The 27,994-nt window shown below is 43.0% G+C and overlaps 1 protein-coding gene across 3 annotated transcripts in view; it reads right to left on the bottom strand.

Moving 5' to 3' along the window:
- Nucleotides 1-27,994, bottom strand: part of LRIG3 (leucine rich repeats and immunoglobulin like domains 3) — an 85,309-nt gene that overhangs the window by 55,398 nt on the left and 1,917 nt on the right. For all 3 annotated transcript variants that reach the window (XM_053258600.1, XM_053258599.1, XM_053258601.1), the window contains exons 2-3: nt 15,912-15,983; nt 15,385-15,459 (exon numbers count right to left, since the gene is read on the bottom strand). In XM_053258600.1, the coding sequence (XP_053114575.1) occupies nt 15,385-15,459; nt 15,912-15,983 (147 nt within the window). The remainder of the gene's footprint in view (nt 1-15,384; nt 15,460-15,911; nt 15,984-27,994) is intronic.

Raw genomic sequence — 27,994 nt, forward strand, 5'->3', positions numbered from 1 at the left:
CTCCCCCACTCCCTTCAGCCATTCTCCCCCATCCCTTCAGCCCCAGTTTGTTCTCTCCCCTTCCCTTCAGCCCCGGCCGCCACTTCCTCTTGGCAGCCAGCCAGCTGGGCTGCTGCTTCCTCTCAGTGGGCATCCGCTTTGGTCATCTGTGCTCTTACACGAATGGGCTTTGCGCCTGCGCATAGACCACATCGGAGCTTCCAAGCCAGAGTTCTAACTTTTGGCGGTAACCCCACCCCCTCAGTATATAGGTGGCTGCATGGGCTTCCCTCTCCAATCTTCTGAGTCCGCAATCTGAAAGAGACTAGCAGAAAAGACATGAGAAGAGGGGAGGATGGGTGGGCGTGTAAGAGCACAGATGACCACTAGAAGAACCAAAGTTACAGGTAAGCAACCTGTCGTTCTTCGACGTGGTCTCTGTGCTTTACACGAATGCGTGCATAGCAAGCTGCACCCGTGCCATGCTCACCTGGAGAAGGGATCAGGCGAAGATGGACTGTAGCACCGCCCTGCCAAACTATTGTTGGCGTGGGCATCCCAGCCTTCCATGGATGCGTCCGTGGTGAGTAGGAGGGCGGGACGCGGGGGCTGGAAGGCAGAGCTGACGCTGAGGTTGACAGGGTCTGTCCACCACCGCAGGGAGTATAGGACCTGAGGCGGGATCCTTAGGGTGTTGGCAAGGGAGTCCTCGTGTGGAGAGAACACTGAAAGGAACCAATGTTGAAGAGTCCTAGATCATAGATGGGTGTGATGGAGGATGTAGGTGGTGGAAGCCATGTGGCCTAATAGGCACTGAATTGTTCGTGCTGACTGACATGGGTGGTAGAGGAGGTGAGATGACAAGTCCAGTATAGCCTGAATTCTGCGCTGAGGCAAGAAAATTTTTGACTGAATGGAGTCGAAGAGGATTCCCAGGAATTCTATCGTTCTGGAAGGGTTGAGCTTCGACTTCTCGTAGTTCACCTGGAGGCCCAGGTTGGAAAGGAGGTTGATGACTGTGTGAAGGTCTCTGAGTAGAGACCACGGGTTGTCGGCTACCACAAGCCAATCATCAAGGTCCGGAAAAATTTGAATGTTCTGTTATTGCAGGCCGCCACCACCGAGGCCATGCATTTGGTGTACACCCGGGGTGCGGATGCCAGTCCGAAGGGGAGGGCGCAAAATTGGTAAGTGTTGTCCGCTATTTGGAAGCGGAGAAAACGACGGTGCTGAGGTCTGATGGTAATGTGATAATATGCATCCTTGAGGTCTATAGAGACAAACCACTGATTTTGGTGCAGAAGGTAGATGATAGTGGGAATAGTGACCATCTGGAACCTGCAGTACGTGATGTAGGAGTTCAGCTCCCGGAGATCCAGGATGGGCCAAAGGGAGCCGTCCGGCTTGGGGACCGTGAAGTAACGGGAATGGAAACCAGGGAACTGTGGATTGTGAACCAGTTCTATTGCAGATTTGGAGAGTAGAGAGTTGACTTCCACTAAGAGAGCCGGGTGGGCAACGGAGGGTTGTATGGAGGGTTGGATGCAAATTCTATAGCATAACCGACCCTCACGATGGTCAGAGCCCAGGATTCTGTGGTGATATTTTCCCAGGTGGGAATGAAAGGGGAGAGTCTGGTGCCCCAGCGTGGAGGAGGATGCGAGTCATTGTCTTTTGGCTGGGAGCTGAGATTCTTTGGATCGTTGCTGTAGTTTGGATCCAGTGAAGTGTGCACGCTTTCTGAAAGGCTGGTACCTGGCGGAACGAACGGACTTGTCTTGAGGTTGATAGCATTGATGTTTGGAGGAGTATGGTTGATGCTGCCATTTTTGTGGTTTATAATGACGGGATGTGGACTGTTGAAAACCCATGGAATGGGCCGTGTTACGAGGTTTCTGCACTTTTTGAAGAGTATCATCCGTTTTCTCTCCGAATAGGGAGGAGCCATCAAAAGGAAGATCTTCCACCCTAGATCTAGCGTCGGGCGTGAGGCCAGAAGATCGGAGCCAGGCGTGGCGACAAAGATCGCCATCACCTTAGCGGCCCCTTCCGTGGAGTGGCGAATTGCATGGAGCTCTTGTTTGGAGACCTGCATGGCCTCACAGAGGAAAACCTTGGCGGGGCCCTGGTGTTCTTCAGGGAGATGGTCCAGAAAAGGGGCAATATGGTCCCAAAGAAAAGACTGATACCTGGCGTAGTAGGCCTGGTAATTTGTAATTATTGTTAATAAAGAGGCAATAGAATATAAACGCCTTCCAAACATATCCAATTTCTTTCCTTCCTTGAAGGGCGGGGTGGAGGAGGAATACCCCTGGAATTTAGAGAGGGAAGATTCCACAACAGAATCAGTAGATGGGTGTTGTTTCAGGAAGGAGTCATCCTGATTTGTCGAGGCGTGAACCTTGTAGAAGGAGTCAAGCTGCTTAGATGTTTGGGGAAGGGAGGAAGGCTTGGTCCAAGAGGCCTTGGCCACCTTGAGAATGGACGGGTTCAATGGGAGCGATACCGATGGACGGGCACCATCTTCGATCAGCTGGAATAGGGGGTCGGGTTTGGATTTATCCCCGAGAGAGGTGGACTCCCAAGGAAGCCGCCATACGCAAGACAAAGTCTGTGTAAATTCGGAAATCTTCCGATGGAGAATTGGGCCTAGGATCCAATAGCAGAGAAGGAGGTGAGGAGCCCAATGATATTCTGTCAGATAAGGATGACTCTGGGCCCTCCTCATCCGAGGACGAATCTGACAAGACGGACAAAATCGGAGGTGGAAGCGGCCGAATTCAGAGCCGAGGAGCTGGTCTGGAGTCTGGGGCAATGGTGGCCGTAGCTGCCTGTACAGGCGAATTTCTAGGTGGAACCTGTGGTGGTAAAAGGGATGTAGTTCGGGGTTGAGGTGTTGGAGGAAGAGGTGTCGGTCCCGAAGGCGGATTCAGGATAGAAGCCGAAGTCGAGTAAGCCGGGCGAGGCGATGCAGGACGCTGAAGGGGCGGCTCCACGGCAGTCGAGGCCCGATGGCGTTGGCGAACCTCCTGATGAGCATAGAAATAATCCACTTCTTCCTCCACTTGCCTACGCCAGTCCTCACGATCCCATATAAGAGTCTGAGCATGACTCTGAACCCGAAGAACTCCCTCCGGAGCAACCATGCTGCTGGGCCAGTCAGGACCTCCGGAGGGAGTTCTTCGGGTTCAGAGTCATGCTCAGACTCGTATATGGGATCGTGAGGACTAGAACCGTAGGCCACCTCGGTATCTAAAAGAGTTTCCGTTTGTAAAGTACAGGGTTAACGTTCGGTATCGTGCGTCGACTTCTGTTTCTTTGTTGGTGGTTTGGAGGGAGCGCGATGGTCCTTCTTTCTCTTTTTCTTTTTGGCTGGCTGGACACAGCGTGGCTCAATCAATGCCGCCGTCGAAATCAACAGTGCCACTGAACTCCTCGGTAATGATGTCGAAGCCCGAGCTACGGGATCGACCAGTATATGCACCTCTGGGGTGGTTGCCGAGACTCCTGGAGAGGACGAAACGGGCTGTAAACCCCAGGCTGCAGGAGAGGCACTGGACGAAGCCTGCATAGTGGACAGTCTGTCCAAGCCCGTACCCTTGAACGCTTGTTCCCAAAGCCAAGAACAAAGCCAAGAGGCCCGATTTTTGCACGCCTGCTTGGTAAAGGCCGCACAATGCAGACAAGAGCCAACTTTATGGGCTTCACCCAGGCAGAAAAGGCAGAGTTTGTGGCCGTCAGTCGAAGGGATTTTCGATTTGCAGTGACCACACTGCTTAAATTTTGTAGTCTTTGCCACAGGCCAAAGAAGGCACCAAAGAAAAAACGGAGGCAAAGAGGCCGTAGCATGCTGGGCCCAAAGGCCAAGACGGAATGGAAAACAAACTTTGAGGGGGGGGGCGTTTACTGGGGAGAAATAAAAACGCTAACGAAGGGGAGTACTGAACAGAAATATAGGGGAAAGGTGATAAAGCAGTACTTCGCAAAGATTCTAGCAAGGAGTTGCTCAATGATGTGTCTTCGCTCGCGGACAAAGAAAGACTGGAGAGGGAAGCCCGTGCAGTAGCCTATATACCGAGGGAGCGGGGTTACCATCAAAAGTTAGAACTCTAGATTGGAAGCTCTGATGTGGTCTCTGCGCAGGCGCAAAGCCCATTCGTGTAAAGCACAGAGACCACATAAAAGAACCACAATAACTGAAACCTTGAGGCTCTACTGAGTATTGTGAAACCTAACTCCATCATTCCCATAGGTGCAAAGTTTCAATTATCACAGTTTCAGCATTTCACCCCCTACCATAATGGAAACTGGGTTCATATAACCTCACCATGAATAGCCGAAACTGCAAATGAGGAACCCATAGAGAAACAAGAGGTTCCTGTACTGTAAGCAGACACTACCCATGCAAAATGCCTGTGCAGCTGGGGTTTCCATGTTCCACATGGAAAGCCCCATATTTCTGGGCCAAAGTGAACTAAACATGTATTTTAAGATTTATACTGATCTGGGACAGATCCTCATTGGAGCAGGCATTATGGGCATTTCTTATCATTAAGATGGCCATGGGAAAGCCAAGGTTGCTAACACAGCTGTAGTCCTCCAGACCAGGGATTCTCAACACTGGGTCTCCAGATATTATTGGACTTCAACTCCCATAATCACCAACCAAAGGCCACCAGGGCTGAGGAGACTACCTGCTCTAAAGTACAATAGTAGTAGTTGAGCTGATTGCTAGAAGAAAATGGATATGTTGTTGTTGTTTTTAAAATGAAGGCTTTGAAAAACAGAGACAAAATATGCTTTTGGTACAAGTTTAAGTCTCTTTCGGTACAACCCCCTCAACTCCTGCTCCCATTGGCATTTGGTGGGCCACTGTATGAAACATGATGCTGGACTAGATGGGCCTCGGGCCTGATCCAGCAGGTCTGTTCTTATGTTCTTAAGTCGATTATTCCAAAACTCAGATTAATGAAGCCTCAAAAAACCCACTGCTTTTATTATACAACTAATATGTGCTTTGAGAGAACTCAGTGTTCACTATCTATGGCCCTTCAAATATTTAAGGAATGCAAATAAGCAAAATCTAAAATATCCAAGTTTTGGCATTGTTACTGGCAGCCAGCAAAAACATTTATAGTAATTTAAATCCATAATTCCCAGCATTAGAAAAACAGTAGTCCAGATCAGACAATACAACTGACTGGCACTGCACCATTCATGAGAGCAAATGCCTTGCTTCCTTTTCCAGCATGCCATTCTGCTTTCCATAATCGCACAGGGCGGAGGAGTGTCCAAACTACACTATCATGCAATCACGTGCCTGTGGGAATAAACGGACTCTAGGCAGCATCCCATGGGAGAAGTTCTGAGCAGAACTACAGGCAGAAATACTGGCAATTTAACATCGACATGAAACCACTGGGGGACATCATCCAAATGAATGGACTGTGATGTCGTCTATATGCAGATGACACCCAGCTCGTTCCTTTTGCTGGTCAATGACCGAATAAACTTATAACTAACTCAGCTCGTTCCTGTTATTTAAGTCAGCTGGTGCTAAGCAGCCAGTGGAAACTAGGATTGCAAGTTGGTAAAGTCGAGATAGGATGTTGGAATCCCAGCCCCCACCATGAGGAGGAAGAAGAACGCAGGGCAGTTGCCCCTGGTAGTACAATGGTGGTGGTGGCTCTAATTGCCAACGCAGCACTGGCATGGGTGGCTGAACAGACTCAAGGGAGCATCCCATGGGAAAGCTCTGAGCAGAACTACAGTATCCAATACCTACATGCTCCCAGCTGCCTTGCACACTTTTCCCGGCTGGCCTGCATCACTCCCCATCCATCCCCAGACACTTTTGAGAATCTCTTCAGCTGCCTAGCCACCCCTGTGCTGGGTCGGCAATTAAAGAGCTGCCGCCACTGCACTACCAGGGGCAATTGCCCCACATTCTGCTGGCTGCTTGTGGTAGGGACCAGGATTTCCAACGTCCTCCCCTGACTTGCACAACCCTAGTGGAAACCCTTAGCCACCTAATAGTGCAGTAGGGAAGTAACTTGCCTAGTGAGTAAGAGGTCGCCAATTCGAATGCCCGCTGGTATGTTTCCTAGACTATGTTTCCCAGACTATGGGAAACACCTATATTGGGCAGCAGCGATATAGGAAGATGCCGAAAGGCATAATCTCATACTGCATGGGAGATGGCAATGTTAAACCCCTCCTGTATTCTACCAAAGACAACCACAGGGCTTTGTGGTCACCAGGACACCAACTCGATGGCACAACTTAACTTAAGTGGAAACTCTTAGTGTGGAATCTGGAAGGGGTGCTGGTTTGGATGAGGGAAAACAAGCTGAAGCTTAATCCAATCAAGATTAAACATGCCAATCCAAGTGAAGATGCGTTTGGGTTGCACTACCCCAAAGGGCAAGTTTGTAGTTTGGGAAACGTCTGGACTGGGAGTTTACCAGGTGACATCAGTAGCCTGGAGTGAGTTTTATAGATTTGGCTGGTGCACAAACTGGGGTCTTACTTGAAAAAAGAAGACTTTAATTCAGTCACCCATGCATTGAACACATCCAAACTGGATTACTATGACTTGTTCTACATGGGACTGATCCAGAAACTTCAACAGGTGCAGAATGCAGCTACAAGGATACTTATAGGATCTTGGTACACAGGTGTGTCCCACAAATTCTGACCAATCAACACTGGTTACCAGTTTGCTTCTGAGCTAATGCTAACCTTTAAAGCCCTACACAGTATGGGAATAGGATATCTGAAGAAGTGTCTACACTTGTATGAACCATCTAGGCATTCGCTCAGCCTTGCAAGCCCTGATCTCTAGCCTAACATTGTCAAAGGTTTACTTGGCAGTGACCTGAGACAAGGCTTTTCCCACAGTAGTAATGCAGCTATGGAATGTCCTCCTAAGGAAATCCACCAGGTCCCTTCTTTGGGAACTTTCAAGCAGGTTGTGAAAATCCTCCTTTTCAATAAGACTTCCTAAAATGGACCATTTTTAACTTCAGCTGACTTTTAATTAACTTCTGCTTATCTTGATCTGTAAACTTTTTATTGGTGTTTTATTTTTATTGGCTGACAAACTGTATGATAAGAAGTCAGCCTGGTAACATATTTCCAGCAGGCTTATTCTTGTGTCATGCGATTTGCACAAATTTTGCATTTTGTGCAATTTACACAAATTGCGCAAATGCAATGTTACTAAGCTAACATACTCTTGCACAGTATGTCAGCCAGGATCTATTAGGCATGTTTTAAGTAGCTGTGTGTGGGGGTATGTTACTGTCACTTTGGAAACTATCTTATGAGGGGTTTGAGCCTAAAATGCAGGGTAGTAAATATTTTAAATAACGCAAATAGTTGATAAATAACATCATTGGCAGTGCCAGGGCGATATATCATCTGCACTGGTCCAGCATTCAGCAATACCAAAATGTAAACTATTTAAAACTAATTGAAATCCATTTTGTATTTTCAGAAAAGTGGTTTTCAGTTAGGAATGCAAAAAACAAAATCAAAAAACCCTTAAATGCTCAAGAATTAGTAGAAGGACATAAAAATGAATTTGGGTCTACTGAACTCATATTCACTAATGTTATCATGCGCAGCCTAACCCAGGTTAGGGAAGCCCAGCCTGGGTTAGGCTGCATGTGAGAACTGCCGGTGAGGCAGCACCACCTAGTCCTGCTTCTCAGCTCAGCTTTTAGCCGAGGTTACGGGAGCAAGCGCTCCCTTAATCAGAGTTTCCTGCTCGTGTGTGACTGCAGGCTACTTCCATCCTGGCCAGACACAGAGATGAGCACCTAGAGCACTCATCTCCTGGGGCAATCCCCCAATGCATCATAGCAATAGCAATAGCAATAGCACTTACATTTATATACCGCTCTATAGCTGTAAGCTCTCTAAGCGGTTTACAATGATTTAGCATATTGCCCCCAACATTCTGGGTACTCATTTTACCGACCTCGGAAGGATGGAAGGCTGAGTCAACCTTGAGCCCCTTGGTCAGGATCGAACTTGTAACCTTCTGGTTACAGGGCGGCAGTTTTACCACTGCGCCACCAGGGGCTCTTATCATGCATGTTGCATGGCACACTGTAGGATCTCCAGAGGCTGAAATGACGCGTGCAGCTCCGCGCTATAGTCTGGGAGCACAGTCTGCACCAACTTGCAATCAATTTGCACAAATTGTGTCCAGCTGTAGGGATACTTAAAGGAAAGTAGGCAGATTAGTTTTTACTAGAACAACATGTTAGTTTTATGTCATGATCTTCAGTTCTACAATGGAACAGTGAACAGATGCTGGAGCTCGTGGTAACTATTTTACTCTAAGGATTTGTTTTGGCCATTGGCCGTAAATAAAGTATCTATCTTACTCTAAGGATACTCTAATTATTTTACTCAGTACAACTAGTTTTGTTTCATATGGTTTCTCTCTCTCTCTCTCTCTCTCTCTCTCTCTCTCTCACACACACACACACACACACACACGGTAATAAAGTATTTTATATTACTTGTATGTTTTTTGGATTTATTTTTTTTTTAGGGGGGGCTGGCCAAGGGGCAAGGAACAGCTATATCCCCCTGACGCAAAAAAAATCCAACCAAATTTCACACTGCATTTACATCTGGAGGTCTAAAAAACAAAAAAGAAAGAAAAAAACTTCTGTAGAGCAGTTAATGTCTATAGAAGAGTACATCAGATTCTGATTCTGATTCTACATCAGTCAGTTCTGCAGTAAATCCCAGGCGAAAGTAGATTTGAAAACAGAAACTTAAATAAGAGTTACCCTTTATGGTTTCAAAGAGAGATAATGGAGTGTTTGATAATCTGAGGAGTAAAGGAAGGGCAACAGCAGTAGCTTCTGCTATTATGGAAAAAAGACTTTAGACAATACAGACAGTGTACAAATACGATCTTTCGGTTTTTAAAGTCATTAGGACACATAAAAACAGAACTAATTTCCACAGAGAAAAAACAATGACCACAGTTTGTTGTTTTTTTTAAAGAGGGGGAAAAAAGAGAGGACAAAGCTTTCATAGTGAGCTTTTCAGGAAAGCTTACTAGAGGTTTGCCCTCAAGTGAAGTCATTCTTTAAAAGAACTAAGCATTGCCATAATTCTGTCATATTGATTAATAATGGGTCTCTCTCAAAGACAAAGGCCTTAAAACCAGTTACAACTCACTGGACTTAAAATGGCACCAGTTTCAGAAAAATTAAAATTGCAGTGATTTACAAGGCCAGAAGATGCAACTCTTATTCTCTGCACTTTCACAAACTATGAACTCAAGGCGAAATTGCTCATTGTGGCAGCCAAAAAAGGTTGATTCTGTTGTTTTTGTGGTAGGGAATAGTAGTTAGTTTGAAGAACACAAAGCTAACAGCCCAGTTACTCAACTGCCACCTGACCACCTTATTTTGCTCATTCCAAAATTGGGCCTGTACTGGCTAACCTAAACTTGTCTTACATGTCAAAGTAGCCATAATAAATGGCAACAATTTCTAATTCCAGTTATTCTCCACAGAGGTCAAGGCATGTAGTAAACACTTATAACCTCTGTTGAATTCTGCTGAGCATAGCACTGCCATGCCCCCTGTAATTCTGGGTATAACCCAGATTTTAAGCATCTCACCCGGATTGCTTAGCCCACCTGGATTCACCCGGATTCCAGCTTTCTTTCTTTTCTTTTTTTAAAGCTAAGCTCTAGCCCTTGTAGAAGTGGAGTTAAGGAGCAAAACATGCAGTCACTATTCTGCTCAACTGCTGGACTTGGATTAAGAGAGGTAGAGCTCAGCATAGGAGGCTATCTTGGAGGATTTCACTCACAACTACAGTAATCCCCTGAGGAATGTTGCCTTGTTTGTTATCAGCAGGGGATCTTTATTGGGCAGTTGAGAGGAAAGCTTGCTCTGGATGTGAATCACTACCAAGCTGTGTATTGTAATGTTTAAGGACTTTCTTGGCTTTACATTCAATGCATGCCTACTTAGACATAAGCACCACTGGTTTCAATCAGATCTTCTATCAAATAAGTGTGTACAGAACTGAAGCCTTAATTAAAAAGCTGTGCATTTTTTTTGTTCAATTGCTGCTGTTAATGTGTCAAGGAAAATGGTCAGGCAGATATCTTCCCCAACTATTGATGGTAGATATCCAGAGCAAATACAAATCAAATGGAAAGTGCAGCTGCTAATTTGCATACGCTAATTATTTGCAGGACAATTTACATAATATGCAAGTTAGGCAGGTTTGGAGAGCCAGAATATGGCAACTCTAGTTGAGCATAATAAAGGATCCTTCTGAGGCCATTCAGATGCACTGCATGAGTCTCAAAGTACAATGGGTAACAAGACACCTTTTAGGCAGTCTAATTGCACTGCATAGCAATTCAGTCCTTTTCAGAAGATAGCGTAAAGATTTAAATTATAAATATGAATATTATACAGTGAGGGAAATAAGTATTTGATCCCCTGCTGATTTTGTTCGTTTGCCCTCTAACACAGAAATGACCAGGCTATAATTGGAATGGTAGGTTTATTGTAGCTGTGAAAGACGGAATAGCAACAAACAAACCCTCAAAAGCCCAGTGCCCAAAAGTCAGCGATGGATTTGCATTGTAGTGAGGGAAAGAAGTATTCAATCCCTTCACAAAAGATGTCTTAGTACTTGGTGGCAAAACCCTTGTTGGCAATCACAGAGGTCAGACGTTTCTTGTAGTTGGCCACCAGGTTTGCACACAACCCAGGAGGGATGTTGTCCCACTCATCTTTGCAGATCCTCTCCAAGTCAGAAAGGTTTCGAGGCTGATGTTTGGCAACCCGAACCTTCAGCTCCCTCCACAGATTTTCTATGGGATTAAGGTCTGGAGACTGGCTGGGCCACTCCAGGACCTTCATGTGCTTCTTCTTGAGCCACTCCTTTGTTGCCTTGGCTGTGTGTTTTGGGTCATTGTCATGCTGGAATACCCATCCACGACCCATTCTCAATGCCCTGGCTGAGGGAAGGAGGTGCTCACCCAAGATCTGACGGTACATGGTCCCGTCCATCGTCCCTTCGATGCGGTGAAGGTGTCCTGTCCCCTTAGCCGAAAAACACCCCCAAAGCATAATGTGTCCACCTCCATGTTTGACGGTGGGGATGATGTTCTTGGGCTCATAGGCAGCATTCCTCCTCCTCCACACACGGCGAGTTGAGTTGATGCCAAAGAGCTCGATTTTGGTCTCATCTGACCACAACACTTTCGCCCAGTTCTCCTCTGGATCATTCAGATGTGCATTGGCAAACTGCAGACGGGCCTGTACATGTGCTGCCTTGAGCAGGGGGACCTTGCAGGCACTGCAAGATTTCAGTCCTTCACGGCGTAGTGTGTTACCAATTGTTTTCTTGGTGATTATGGTTCCAGCTGCCCTGAGATCATTGACAAGTTCCCCCCGTGTAGTTCTGGGCTGCTTTGTCACCGTTCTCATGATCATTGCAACTCCGCGAGGTGAGATCTTGCATGGAGCCCCAGACCGAGGGAGATTGACAGTTATTTTGTGTTTCTTCCATTTGCGAGTTATCATGCCAACTGTAGTCACCTTCTCACCAAGCTGCTCGGTGATAGTCTTGTAGCCCAGTCCAGCCTTGTGCAGGTCTACAACCTTGTCCCTGACATCCTTCGACAGCTCTTTGGTCTTGGGCATGGTGGTGAGTTTGGAAGCTGAGTGATTGCTTGCTTCTATGGACAGGTGTCTTTTATACAGGTACTGTAACAAGCTGGGATTAGGAGCACTCCCTTACAGAGGGTGTTCCTCATCTCAGCTCGTTACCTGCATATAGTGAAAAGACACCTGGGAGCCTGAAATCTTGCTGGCTGATAGGGGATCGAATACTTATTTCCCTCACTACAATGCAAATCTATCGCTGACTTTTGGGCACTGGGCTTTTGAGGGTTTGTTTGTTGTTATTCTGTCTCTCACAGCTACAATTAACCTACCATTCCAATTATAGCCTGGTCATTTCTGTGTCAGAGGGCAAACGGACAAAATCAGCAGGGGATCAAATACTTATTTCCCTCACTGTATGTAACAAAGGTGTTACATTTGGTCAGCTGAATAAGCCAACACAAGAGCACAAGTTCATAGGACTTTAAGAAGTATCTTTATAGCCACAGAAAAATAGGTTTTTCTCTTTACTGGAGTTGCATGTCCTTGGGAAGAGAGAAGGTAGAATGCACTGTAGAAAGATGCAAAGTGAATTTCCTAAAGTCAGAGATGGAAAAGTCCTAATGCTTTATTATGTAAAGTTTCTGCTTCCCCAGTGACTCCTATCTGTTTATAGCATTTATGGTTTGGTTCATATGTGGTGGCACAGCAGGGAAGGAGTTTGCCTAGGGAGCAAGCGGCTGTTAGTTCAAATCCCCGCCGGTTTGCTTCCCAGACTGTGCTGAGTAAATACATATTTGTAGTCACCTATATCGGGTAGCAGTGATATAGGAATGTGCTGGAGGCAGATGCTCACTTCAGTGACAACGGCAAAGGCATCATCTCATACTGCGCGGGAGGAAGGCAATGGTAAACCACACCTATATTCTATCAAAAAACTCACATGGGTCTGTGGTCATCAGGAGTCAGCACTGACTCAATGGCACAATCTTTCCTTTTTCCTTTTCATTTGGGTTAATCTTTGGGCAACTGATTTTGGAGAATTCTGCTATGAGAAGTGGGAAGAGGCTCGCATGGTGATCTCCTGATTCCAGTTCCATGCTGTTGCATGTCTACACAATATCTTTAGTTACAGACATATACTACAAATGTACAGGGTCTTATAGATACTTATTTATAGACTTATACTGCAAATTTACAGGGTCTTCTTCACGTAGTCCCCATTAGAGTTCATTCTCTCCATGGGGTTCAATCAGATCTCTGAGTTTCAACTGCTCTGCACATGTTCCTGAAAGCCAGCAATGATGGCTTATGAACCACATGGAGATAAGTTTTACACGTTATGTGGATGGAATGGAAAATATTACACATTGATGTGAAAAATCTGTACTTGAAATTTAGTCTAATCTATTTAGTAATTTTAAAGGGGGGGGGTTGCCACATTATGTCTGATTTTCCTTCCAATTCTATTCCTCACCAACCTAATCTATAAGAAAGCCACATCACTATCAAATGTCACTTAGCTCTTATTCAAATAGAGCAGAGCAGACACAGCGGCTGCACCAGCTGACTTGGCTGACCTAGGCCCAGAGTATAAACAGCATGGTAATAAGTCACCAGATGTAAGCAATTGAATAGTGATCACTTTCATTAACTGAACAGCTTCCCAAAAATCACTGTAGTGTTTTAACTCTTTAGGCTCCTCAACTAACAGTTAGTAACAACACTATCAACTCATCTTCAGAACAGATTTTCACTGCTGGAAAAGATACTGATAAAATGACTGTTAATCCTTTAAACTGCATTATGAAGTCATGTACAGAACCATAATTTTATCTACTAAAGGGGTCAAATATTAAACTGAAATGTACATAAACCTTTCCATTTCACCCTACTAGATCAAAAGCTGTTACTTGATAAAAGTTACCAATTTCTCAGGAAATGAAGTTACTATCACTGTTCCATTCCGCTGAATAGATGTTGCAACCATTTTCAATGCACTTTGAGAACTTTTTTTAAAAAGAGTATAATTATTATATTATTTTTATGTTATTATTGTTATTGTTATTATTATTTTATTATTCTCCTCCTTGCTAAATATAGAAATCTTGAATTTTATCCACAAAAAGGATTTTTTAAAGTCAGAAATAAAGTGGTTAGCTGTAGTGAAAATATTAGATCGGATACAAAAGAAGGAGGCATTCACAAGTGACCCTTCAAACTGTTTCTACATTCCTCAGTTCTGTAACACAGATGCAGTACTTATATTGGCATTGGTCACCCTATATGTTTAATCAGAGTGCTCTCTTCCCTTTTCTGTTTCTCAAAAGCCGTTTTAGAGTGAAAACATCTTATGAAAACACTATACACCTCAAACCCTATGCACACATAAAGCAAGGTAAAGTGTGCCATCGAGTCGGTGTCGACTCTGGCGGCCACAGAGCCCTGTGGTTGTCTTTGGTAGGGGTTTACCACTGTCTCCCAATGCAGGATGGGTTTACCATTGCCTCCTCCTGCGCAGTATGAGATAATGACTTTCAGCATCTTCTTATATCACTGCTGCCCTATACAGGTGTTTCCCACAGTCTGGGAAACATACCAGTGGAGATTCGAACTACCAACCTCTAGCTTGGTAGTCAAGCCATTTCCCCACTGCACCAGCTACCTGGGTTAAATTCAACTGGGATTTAGTCCAAGTAAACATGCACAAGATCAGGCTGCAAGGCTATCAGCTATAAGAAATCATTATTTTTAATTGCAAATATGGAAATATTCTTACACAGAATCTGATGCTCATCTTTCAGACCAACATACATGATGCATACCCTTAATTTTCAATGTTTATTCTTGGGCAAACACTTCATTATCTGTACACAAATTAACCAGACCTAAAGTCTGTTAATAAGAATAGCGACATGATAATAGTACTGTACAGTATTTATACACAAGCCTCATCTGCATCTGGATCCAGAACGAGGCAATTCATGAACAGAAACACACTTCTGCATATGTATCCCAACTTAGTTTAGAAATCATGAAAGCAAGCGAATTCTCCTTATGTCCTCCCCCAGTCCAACAGCTGGGAAAGTGCGCTGAATATGAAGTGCCCTTTTAAAAAGAAAAAATACAAGAAAGAGCTCACATTCCATCAAGGGCAAACTGGATTCAGTCTCCACAGCAGATTGGTAGGATTTCAGTTTTTCTAAAAAATATATCGCAATGTGTGTAGCTCCATATACTTTGTTGGATTGGAACCTGCCAATATTTTTCCATATTATATTCTTGAAAGTATGCATGGAAGCAAGTAGCTAGAACACCACTACCACCAAATGCCATGCCCCACACTAGAAATCAGTGTTGCAGTACCATCACAGCTACACACATTTTCAAATATACTTCCAGATTTGAGTATTCTAAAAAAATTTAAAAGACACACAGAAAAGAGAACACACAGAGAGAGTGTGTAGGTTAGCATTCTAAACAAAAACCAAGCTGCCACACTCTGTGCTAGGTTCAAATTCTGCATAAAGGCCCTCGCACCAAGAATCATCAAAATTTCAGCAGGGGCTAGAAGGTTCTGGGTTGGAGCCATATTGATCACATTTTAATGCCATTACTTTAAACTGCAATTTTTACAGCAATTTTGAGAATTCCATATTGATATTTGCATAATCATAACATGTGCAGATACAGGTCTTTATACATGCAGAAATAAAAAAAATGTAAAAAATAAACTTACAAAGAAAGAAGAGTAAGGTTTGCTGAAATGGGTCCCAGATTTGGAATGGCTTCTAATTCATTACTGTTCAGTTTTCTGTCAACAACATAAAGGAAGTCAGCTGACACTCAAGCAAGTAGTGATTGGTTTACTCTGGTTTACCCAATCATCGTAGCTTTGCATCTTCAAGTGATCTACAAGCAGAACTAACTTGCATGCACTGGACTTAACAAAGAATCTTTTAAAAAATCAGAATGAATGATAACCACTGTTCCCTCTAACAGAGATTCCCAGATGTTGTTCACTACAGATCCCAGCATTCCCAGCTACAATCTCCTTTGGTTGGGGATTATGGGAGCTGTAGTCAACAACATCTGGGAATCCCTGTTAGAGGGAACATTGATGGTAACTTCATTTCACACTGTGGGATTATAATCACAAATAACTATGAATATCAGCATTTAAAATAAAAGAACTAAGGAAGACATCTAGCAATACTCATATTATGTCCAAAGAGAATAATTTACAGTGAAATACAAGTCACTTACATTTCTCGCAGGTTATGAAGGTGACTTAAAGAACCAGGGTTGATTGAAGACAATCTATTGTGGCTTAGATCTCTACAAGATTACAAAAAAAAAAAAAAAATTAAAAATGTGGTCAGTTTTGCCAGTATGAGGTATATTTAAACAAAAAAGAGCTCATAATACAGAACTGGGTCAAAATGCTGAAAGTAATATATCAAATAACTTTTGATTCTGTTGTTCCCACTCATGGGAACAGATCACATAATTTTCTATCATTCATCTAATGCAGAGTTGGTCTACTTCGGCCCTCCTGCAGATGTTGACATACAACTTCCATAATCCCTGGCTATTGGCCACTGTGGCTGGGGATTATGGGAGTTGTAGTCCAAAAACAGCTGGGGGACCTAAGTTGAGCGGGCCTGATCCAATGCCTGTAGTAGGGAAGCTAACATATGTAATCCAAGAGCTATTTTCACATCGATCAATATGTTGGCTTAATAAAAGACCTCTTTTTCTAAAACTGACTTAGGGGTATGCACGGATCAATTTTTGTGGTTTGGTTTGAATATGGACCGAATTTGAACCAAACTGCCGGTCCATAAACCAGTCTGGTTGAACCAACCATTCGGTCCGGTCCATTCAATCAAACCAGTTTGGTGGTTAGAGGGGCTATGCTTGTAAACAGGAATCTGGTGAGGATTCCCATTTACAAGCAATTTGGAATCCTGGCTTTAAAAGGTTTCTAAAGGGCGGCCGGGAGGGTGGCAACAAGAGGGCACCTTTAAAAGTAGAGGTATAGAAGCATAGCTCCTCAAACCATCAAACCAGTTTGAACCGGTCCGCCATGGACCAGATTGCCTCTCCTGGAGGCCGGCCCGGTTTGCAATTGAGCTGACAAACCGGCCCAGTTCATGGCAGACCAGTTCGCAATCAAACGGTTTGTGCACACCCCTACTGACATTGCAACAACTGTGTATATACAGTGTGTGTGTGTGTGTGTGTGTGTGTGTGTGTGTGTGTTCAAAAACAGTTATAAACAGGAAAAATAATATGCACCAAACCATTTTTCTCACCATGTTACTCTATAGGCCAGAAATTGTTGTTACAATCTAATGACATCTGGCAAGTCTGATGTAAAGCTGTTGAGCAGTTTATGGTTTTCACCTGGTAAACCTAAAATTTGAAAAGTCTAGGTATACAGAGGACTGGGTGGCATGGAAGCTTCTCTTCTCTTGCATTCACGTGTCTCTGCCCCATTAATTCTCACACATAAAATTTTTAACGTGAACCATATGTGAGTAACAGAACTGGCCTGAATAAACACTCTAGCCTCAAGGCATCAACATTTCAAATTCAAAGTTAAATGAAAAAGCCCCATCTGTAGCAGATGTGCATCAGCTGTATGTGCATAACCCTGCTTGCCTATGTGCATTCCCCATGGATTGTGATGCAGGTCTTTTCACTGCAGTCTTAACTCTAAACCTGATGAGATGTACTACAAGCAATTCAACAAGTCTGAGAATGTAAGCTAAATTAAGTTCACTTTAAAATCAAGCAAGGACTTTCCCAGCCCAACTCAGGATTTGGCTTTGGCCCACAGGAATTAGTTGATCTATGCAAATGTATAGACATAAAGCTATGAAGTCATCGTCTGGACAGACAATTCATCATGTGTTCACCATGCACTAGAGAACATTTTTGGATCAGCAATTATTTCAACAAAGAGCTTTCAAAATTCTACTGCAAAGTGAATTCTTTTCACTTTTCTTCATTTCACCTAAAATAAATTTAAAACAAAAAACCTCTACAAAGATTGATTTAAAACATGCTTGCTTTAGGACCTACCAGACAGTAACAGACGTGAGTGGATTTGTTCTGCTGGAGTTATAACATGTGAGGAAGAAGAAAAAAATCTGGCAGAGTCTTTAAACTATAAAAATTCTGCAATTACAACCACTGCTGTGCATGATCACCAAACTGGAGCCAGACACTTTCACTCAGAGCTCAAGCTCACCATCCATCTGGAATCCATCAAGGCAACCGTAAGCATAACAACTTGCATTATGTTTCAGACTAACTTCGTGTTTTCTGACACTACTGATATCCACAGATTTTCCATGCATCGTGCTGCCTTGGGGGTGGGAGGGGGGGAGGACATGCAAATATCGTTCAAATGCCTACAGTGATTTTCTTAAATTGAACTCAAAAAGCGACGACTCCCTTCCAGAGTATAACGTGCCTTTACTGCTCAGTAGACCAAATCAAACAATTACTAGTATTTAATAGGACTACCATTTACATCTAATTTTACACTTTCTGGAAGCCTAAGGAGGAAAAGATTGCCCTTTTGAAGAGACAGAATTTCTTGAATAAGTGGTGCTAGAAGGGGTTGAAAGCTAAAATACATCTACATAAAACCAGCTTTAATTTTTTTTTTAAAAAAAATGTACATATTTTTCCTTTTTTAAAAGGACAAAACAAACCTTTAAAATTTCTTATGCTAGTAGAAAATAATATGAACAAATCTCCTCTTATAATTTAGAAGCAAGAGCTGGCATCACTGAAGTGGTGGGAACACATTTTCCACTCTCAATCGCCTCCTCCCTCTTCCCCCTTCTCTTAAACCACAGTACATGGAAAGAGAAATCTCTGCAGTGGTTCAGGCTTGCTAGTTGTGCTTCTCAAGTCATCAGACACACAAGACTGACTGGAATCAGGAGTTTTGTCCATGCATTTCACTGTTAAAAAGCCTTGGTTTTGTGCCAACTCAAATGTGCAGCTTTGGACATGCCACACTCCTTTCATCGGATTATACTGCCTCAGAATACACATAGGTGATTGCTTGCTTGGGAATGTTCTTACAAATGGAAAGTCCAGAGACCTTTAGACAGAAGTTCTGGATGTGGTTGTGTTTTCAAAAATATGATTCCCCCATGTACATTTTTCTGTCTGCAATTTTCTTCCCCTTTTTCTTTATACAGCCTGTGTCTTGCATAACTGTTAACCCCAACTGTCCCCCACTATCAATGGTTTTCCTTGCTCTCTCCCTCACCATCTTCTCCCAGTTCTTTTTCTCAGCCTCTTCCCCTCAAACTTCCAGTGTTATTGGTTGTGCCCTGTTGATTGGCAGGAAGACAAGAATCTCTTTTGGAACCTTTGAGCAAGCATTCAGTGGGTGAAAGGAATATATTCTTCTTCAGGGTGCTTTTTTTGTTTCTGGGTTCAAGTTTCCCCTCCAAAACTAATATTTTTGGGTGTGCCTTGTTGCCCCTCCAAACACCCCCAATCCCATGTATAACCGAAGCTTGCAAAGGCTCTGTGCCTATCCACACACTACATGCAATATATTAATAGATTAAAAGGCACATATACAGAAAATAGCAACACTTCCTGACAGATGCCATAGTGTCTTGTCTCTCTTTGCAGTAAGCACCTACTTACCTTTAAAATACTCTAAGGTAGTCACTAATTCCTGAGAAAGACCAACTTAGATTGCCATGTCTTTAGGGGAGAGCACACATAAGAGTCTGTCTGAGCTAAGGCTGCAAATATAATACATTACAATAATCTAAAGCAGCTGTTTATGCTAGGGTCGTCATAGTTGGCACACCTGCTTTCATATGGAGAGTAGCATTAATTATACAGTTTGGTACCCCAAAACAGTTTGGTTCATCATCATCATAAGAAGAAGAAGTAGTTGACATCCAGACTTCTGCTGTATGCTGACCCATCAGAGCTTTCCACTGCATGGGCAACAAGCAGCGGGGGAGGATTTTCAGTGACCTCCCTTTCCCTCTGCAGCTGGCTGTACCTCCAAAAACTATGGCCATCAGAGGTGGGTGGGGAGACTCCCATGTTGGCATAGGAAGCTGCAGAGAGAAGGGGAAATAACTGAATTGCGCCTAGGGTTGCCAGCATTTCATTGCCAGAATGAGGGACACAAGTTCCAGAATGAGGGTCACAAGTTTGTGGGGGCTGGCTGGGGAGGCTGGGAGGTGTATGCAGTTGTAATCAAGAGCCTGAGTATCATTGATGTATATGTAATTGAATTATATGCTATTGAATAAATGAGGGGCAAATGCTGTCCCTATAGAGAAAAACATTTCATCCCTGAAATGAGGGACATCCTGCGTAATGAGGGACAGTTGGCAACCTTAATTGCATCCCCCCACCCTGCATGATGGAAAATCCAGTCATATCAGAGGAAACTGGTATAGATGTCAGTCACTGACTTTTATTATCTGCCCTGCTACCATATTTACCCAAATCTCAGACAACTCTGAATTTAAGACAACTTCCCTAAAAATAGAAGGTTATACCTATATGGATCCAAAAGGAAGAAGACACTGAATTTAAGACAGCCCTCCCTCAAAAACGAAAACCTATACTGAAGACAAAAGGTTTTTCTATTATGTATAGTAACTGTAATCAATATACAATAAAGATATGTCTGCACATAAAGAAATAGCCCCTCCTCATGATTGCCAGTGCCTTCAGAAGCATCAGCACTTCTTTCACTCACTCATTCATTCATCAAAATTATATACCGCCCAAACTTTCTTATGCTGCATCTAACTTTTCCTGTGTAAACTGGGAGTGTATGTTCACTAATGCTGAAAAGGAGAGGAAAGGTTGCTTGTTGTTGCTAGCAACTGAGGCTTACTTTTGAGTAAACATCTGCAGAGCTTGGTGAAAGCGTGGAGCACTGTGAGAGCCTCAAGTGGGGTTTGCTTTTAAGTAAGCACAGCCTGCAGAGTTTGGTGTAAGCATGTTTTCTCCAAGCTCTGTAGCTGCATAAAGTAAAGTAAAGTAGTGCCGTCAAGTCGGTGTCAACTCCTGGCATCCACAGAACCATGTGGTTTTCTTTGGTAGAATGCAGGAGAAGTTTACCATTGCCATCTCCCACGCAATATGAGTTAGCAGCTTAGTTAGAAATAAATCCCATTTGGAACTTCTTTTCAATAAAGTGTGCCTGTGACTGTAACTTTAAAGATATGTTTAACTTTATCTCTGTGGAAATAAGTGGATTTGACTTGATCGCTTTTTAGTTTGATCTGACCCTTCAAATCCAAGTCCCTCCACACAGCAACATCATCATCTTTGTTTATACAGGAGTATGTCCCACTGAGTGCAACACTTACTACTAAGTAAGGGTGCCTATGAGCCTCTCCCAAATTCCTCCTCTACTGCAGCACACCAAAGAGGCATAGTCCTTTTCCCTCGAGGCAGTTAGCAACACCTGAGAAGAACAAGAACGTGTGACCAGGCAGGAGGAAGAGGCTTTCAGGCATGTGTGCACACTCTCCAGGACTCAGGAGTGTGGCAAGGAGCAGCACTGGTTTTGAGGGGCTGCAGTTCCTGCCTCTCAGAGCAACTCCTGTGGCTCCTGTTCTCTTGATCACAGATGGCTGTACCAGCAGGGATTCTTGGCATGTGCCTTTAAGACGACCCTCCACTTTCTAAACTCAAAGAACTTGGGGAAAAACTTCATCCTGGATTCAGGTAAATACAATATATGATGAACTCCCAGAAGTCACTATCTCATCTTCCATCTGTATCCGTTCCTCCATTCCACTGAAATAGCAATTACATAACTACTCACCCAGCTTCATGCCCTATCACACCTGAAACCTCCATTCCTTCATCCTCTCCCCGCTCATACTTCTGCCTGCACCCCTCCAGCCTGAACACAACCCCCCCCCACCTTTATTCTCCATCCCCACCTCAGCACAAATATGGTACCTGTGCTGGCCTCTAAAGTGGAGATAAAATGGATAGGTGCAGAGCTATTACTCCTTTATGCTTGTGGAGAGAGGGACGGAAGCCTAGAACCAGAGCAACTTGAGAGGATGACCTTTGGAAAGGTCTAAGTTGCGGGGAGAAGAAATGATGCATTTGACCAGGGCCCCGGGAGGTCCGGCCTGGACTATTACAAGCAAGCTCATTACCTTAAGAGAAAAACTGAAGCTAAATAGTGGTAGATTGCAGATTGTACAATGCAAATATGATCGAATCTTACAAGATCTGGATATCTTATCAATAGGAAGCTATGTGGTGGAGATGTTAAGAAAGTTAACTTGCCTTTCCCCACTAGATGTTTTTCTATTGATAAGGTGTCCAGACTTTGAAAGATTTTGCAAGTCATTTGAAACAGCATTGTAAGATTTGCAATCTACCACACTTTCACTTCAATTTTTCCCTTATGGGCTTGCTTGCAGTAGTTCAGGCCAGACCTCCCTGGGCCCTATCAAATGCATCAATTTATCTTCAGAAGCAGCATCTTTAAAGCAGAGCAAGCAACATTAACCTGAACATGGAGTTGCTGATCTAGGCCATCCCTTCCATCCCTAGCTGGAACCTGATATTATAGTCTCACTAGGAATGTCCTCAAAGATCAAGCTGACTAGTGAGAGGTACCAGAACTCCCTGATTTCATTATGTCAGTTATTATATTTTATTTTCCAGAGCCTATGTCAATGTATACATTTAGGTGCAACTGTGTACTCCCTTGAAAAATTCTGCAACTTAAATCTAACATGAAATTTTACAATGAAAATCCCAAAACAGCTTCTAATCAATTCCCACTGGGGCCTTTAGTCCCGCTAATTCAGCAGAAAGAAAAAGCTAAAAAACAAAGAAGCAGGCTGTAGTTGTTTTAAAACATAGATCCAAAGTGACTCATAAATCAGCGTGCTATGTTCAAATTTTAGTCTGGAAAATACTGAAGAACAGCTGTAAAAACTATCAGAACTGCCCCCACCCCCGCCCAGCAATTCTGGTGAAGACTAGAGGGTTTCTAAAATGTAAATACTAAGATGTAATACAAACATTAGCAGAAACCATCCTTTAGGTTTTCCCCTCTGTCTCAGTGACAGCTTCAACATTTCTAGACAAAACCTGGTAAAATAATCTAGAATTACAAACAGAACTGAAAAGCAGTAAAGATATCTGGCAACTGTTCAGATTTTCTTTTCCTCTCCCGTTCTGGCTTCTAAAATTTAAACTGAACAAAATTTATTTAAAACTTATCCAAGCTCCTATCCTAGAAGTAATATCAGACTGTAAAGATCACTGTTGACAAATCATTATAAATATTCACCAGTTCTCTGAACACTTTTTTTTGTTTATTTTTTGGCTAAAGTATGTGAATGCCTCTTTACTGAAAGCCTCTAGCAAAACAGTGTTAAAGCTGGCAATTTTCCATCACCCAGAGGTTTCTTCTGTGTCAAATGCAATTACAAGAATAACCACAACTTTGACAACACATAAAGATAAATATGATTTCAAGTTTTCCAAAAGCCAGTCAAAAATAATGTTAGTATTTAGCATTTGCTCCAATCCAGCACCAAGAATTCCAGTTATTGGATCAAGAACCTTATGAAAAGAAGAAAGGGCTCTTCCATCAATGTATCCCAGCCATATGACTACCAATGGAAATGCTGGGTTTCTTGTCTATGTGGGAAGACCAAGTTTGGCAGGACAAACCCTTGCTCAAGTTGAAAATTAATCAGTGTACCTACAGAGATGTTCTTATGTAACACTCTACATTCATTTACTGGGAATCAAGATGCATTGCTTAAGAACATAAGAACAGCCCTGCTGGATCAGGCCCAAGGCCTATCATGTACAGCATCCTGTTTCACACAGTGGCCCACCAGAAGCCTCTGAGAAGCCCACAGGCAAGAGGTGAGGGCTCCCTTGCAACTGGTATTTAGAGGCATCTTGCCTCTGAGACTGTTGACATCTTGCCAACAGACTAGTAGCCATTGATAGGCCTTTCCTCCATGAATTTGTCTAAGCCCCTTTTAAAGTCATCCAGGCTACTGGCTATCACCACATCCCATGGCAGAGAATTCCATAGATTGATTATGCGGTATGAAAACGTACTTCCTTTTGTTGGAAGGAATTACCCCAGTTTCATGAGATGACCTAGAGATGTACATATCAGGCGGTATAAAAATGTGATAAATAAATAATTAATAAATAAATGACCCTTGGTTCTAGTGTTGAGAGAGAGGAAGGAAAATTTCTCGCTGTCCACTCTCTCTACTCCATGCACAATTTTATACAGCTCTACCACGTCTATGCAGAGTTGCCTCTTTTCCAAACTAAAAAACCCCAGATGCTGCAGACTTGCCTCATAAGGAAGGCACACTTTTTCACAGCTGCCATGCACCAAACCCACAATTTCAATGAGCTGTCCACAACGACCGCAAGATCTCTCTCCTGGACAGTCAATGACAGATCAGACCCCATCAAGTGTATATGTGAAGTCGGTTGTACTTTCCCCCGCCCATTTATTTCAGTGGGGCTTATTCCTAAGGGTGTAAAACATGGCAAGAATTTCAGGAACTAGAAAGTAATTCCCACTGAAATCAGCAGTACCTAATCCCCAGGAAATATATTTTGGATTGGGGTGGGTTGGGGGGAAGGCACAAAATTTTAAAATCAGAGAACAGCTTTTGCTATGTATCACATGGGCTTCCAATACTTGCTGGAAAATGTATGTTCATGGCCTGTCATTATTCACAGACAAACTATGTGGGGCAACAGTTAACTGCAAAGTGCTTTTAACTACAAACTGTTTTGTTTAGTTATTGCCTCTTAGCGTGTAAAGTTCCTAGTATAAGAACAACAGGAGGTAACAGAAAAACACCACATTTCCCTCCATGCTTTTTTAAGGGGATGAAAAGCAAGTAAGGAACAGGAACTTCTAAAGGAATTTGACACAAACAAAAGAAACATTTGCACAAAAGCGACCAGACCACATGGTCTGGTGACACCTACAAAGATGTAACCCTGTGAGTTTAAGAGCAAGTGACACAGCTGCCCAATGAGTGATCACAGCAGGATTCCTTACAAAAGGCCAAGTGCTTATTTATACAAGTGGAGCCCATTTTTCACACATCTTTTAAAGGAATGTGAATGTACATATGGACAATTTATATCTTGAGGGGAAATCCAATTAGAAAGCTTCCACTGTGCTAGTAACAATCTTTAGTAGACACAAAATTAATTATAACTGAAATCTCTTTTTACTATTTTTGCTGACCCAACATCCATCTAATCTAAAGGATAACTCTTAAAAACTGATATCACTTTTATTTGGGATATTTATCAACTGATTTTCAACAACAAAAAGTTCTCAAAGCAGCTTACATTGAAAAAGAGAAAATGGTTCCCTGTCCCAAGAAACGCACAATCTTAAAACACAAACTCAAAAGCAAAACCACAAGGGAACACCAGTCACAGACATGGGAAGGGTTAGTTAACATTTCTACAACTTACTACTAGCTTAAAGATTTCACGTTTCCATTGCTTTGCTGTACAAATAAATAATTGTACAATTTTGTTCTACAGTTAACTACTTTAACCCCCTTAATTTGATGGCTGGGGACATCAAATTAACCTAGCACATTTAATAAAATTTTATTTAAATTTGATTGTAACTATATATTTTTTAAAAAATTAAGCAGCTTATTTTATTTACACAATATAAAGCAAACCCAACATATACTTGAAATGTGCCAATTGTTTCTCCTCAAATAAAAACTTAGCTGATTTCTATCTTCCTCAACTATTTACAGAATTATTCAATTTTCTGTATCATTCACAAGAGTCACTCATATGTTATGAATACATCCGCCACTTTTTCTCAGTAAGGAAGCATGACCTCCTGAGGAGGCAATTGAGCAGAATTAGCCACAACTAATTGAAAGCTTTCCTGTTTACTTTAAACTTATCTCTACTTGTTTCTGAAGTGCAACAGAAAATTCATATACTAATCTAGAAGTAATTTGAATGGCAAGAAATTAAGAACAAACATAAAATTCTAGAGTATATCAAGTACGAGCAGACTTCAGCAAACTTCAGATCCCTATGACTTTTCCTTAAGTAGTCACTGCAGACAGTACAAGTTAAATTGTCAGATTAACAACCATCTCTCATGTATGTGCAGATAAATTATTTTAATGCCTGGTGGAATTAGTAAATTAGTATAAGAGACTGAAAACCACATCACAAGGAATGGATGCCCGTCACATTACAGCAACTACTTTATTGTGTCAATAAATAACCATGTCCACAAAAATACAAGAGGCCTCAGATTTTCTAAAACTGCACACAGCAGGCAGAAGTGTTGCTCAGGAACCATGCTGGGCCCAACATCTGCATAAGCAACTATCAGTCAGCAACTTTTTTCAAAATGAAAGTTTTTTAAAGCCAACTTTTAAAAGAAAAGCAAGTGGCATTTGATTGCAAAATACAATCGCCAGCAATCCATGCTTTAAAACAACATACTCCATACTCATCTAATTGGTAGAGGGCCAGGGACCATATTTATTTACTCTTTTTCTTATTTGGGCAATGGCACTTCAGTATTAATATTTTTACTGCTGTTAACCACCTCTGGAAAAATGTACCATTTACAGAGCCTATTTTTGCATCACTTTTAAAATGACAATTCTTGCCAACTAATTACTGTGCATTCCTGTCAAGACGCAACACCCAAGCCCATTCATAACCACCTGGAAAATTTGGCCACTTCACACATTACAGAGTTTCTACATGGCAGGCACATGTTGCACACCTGTAGATCAGGTGCTGTGATGATCCTACATGTGAAAATTGCTCAATGTACATGTGCCTGGAAACTATAATTGGCCACAGCTTCTCAGTGCATATATAAACAGTGATTTACATGTAGACTTATTACACATCAACACATATGAATGAACATGTGAAGTCCTACATGCAAGTGCTTCCAAGTGGGGATTATGTAACATTTTAAGTTGCTCTTAAAAGGTGCTTTTTAAAAGGCTACAAAAGTGGAAGGGTAAAAGTGGACTGAGTCACTTTTCTATTCTAAAAAAAAAAAAAAGGCAAATACAGTGTGCATAGCAGGCCTTTGAACCTGCACACATTCTAGAGTGGTTGAACCCATTCTAGAGTTAAAAAAAGAAAAGAGGCATCTTGATCTAACAAACAGATATATCATATTTACACGTTTTCTGCTTCAGAATAACAATTTCATTGCTCAAGTTTCAGGTCCTTTCCACTAGTGATATTTAGGGAACCGCAGTGGGGAGGTTCAAAGGCGGCGGGGGTGCCGCTTTAAGGGTGGGAGAGGATGCACTTACCCCTCCCACTGCTTTCCCGCCGGCACTTGTTGCCATTAAAAGCCATCAGGGCAGCAGCGTACCTCCCTGCCCCTCCTGCCCCCTTATCGGCCGGAAGTAATGGGTGTGCTCGTGCGCCCATCTGCCATGCACACACTATGGGTGCACGCACACCCGTTACTTCCAGCTGAGGAGGGGGAAGCTATGGCGGAGGTAAGCTCCCCGAAAACATTTAATGGCAACAAGTGCCAGCGGGTGGAAAACGGCAGGAGTGGCAAGTGTACTCTCCCCCCTTAAAGTGGCACCCCCCGGCTTTGAACTCTGACCCCCCCCCAGTGTTCAAACCTGATCCGAGGCCGGTAAAAGGGCCTCCAAAAAGGTTCGTGCACAACCCTACTTTCCACCACGATCAGATCCAGTCAATTGGTAAGCCCTCAACACTTTGGTAGGTCCTACATGCAATGACTCCTGACCAGCTGCAGCTGAGTAGCAGCAGTCACTACTGCCAGCAGGAGGTTCAGAGGATGGTTTGGATGACCCCCTTCCCTTTGCCTAGTTGTGCCAAGACCGCCTCTGTTTTAGTCTCATACCCCTGCTGTCCAGAGTCACAGAAGGCATCAGGCACTACTCGCCATGCAAAGCAACAGACACAGAAGTGCCAGCTGCAACTTTCTGCTCATTCTCCTACCCTCTCTTCCTCTGGGTGGCAATGCTAATTGCAGAACCCGACCAGAGGGAGTAGGTCTGTGAGTGAAGATGACAGCTCCTTGCCACTAGAGATGTGCAAATGAATCAATTCTAGCTCAAAACAGGCCATTTCGAGTGTTTCAAGCTCAAAACAAAACACCCTTTCAATAAATGGCCTGTTTCGAGCTTGAAATGAAACAGCCCCGCTTCAACTCAAAATGTTTTGAGTGTTTAGAGCACCATTTTGAGGCCTGTTTTCCTGGGGAGAGCTGGTCTACTAATTGGGGTCAACAAACAGAC

This window comes from Hemicordylus capensis, chromosome 5 (assembly GCF_027244095.1).
Source record: "Hemicordylus capensis ecotype Gifberg chromosome 5, rHemCap1.1.pri, whole genome shotgun sequence".
Taxonomy (NCBI): domain Eukaryota; kingdom Metazoa; phylum Chordata; class Lepidosauria; order Squamata; family Cordylidae; genus Hemicordylus; species Hemicordylus capensis.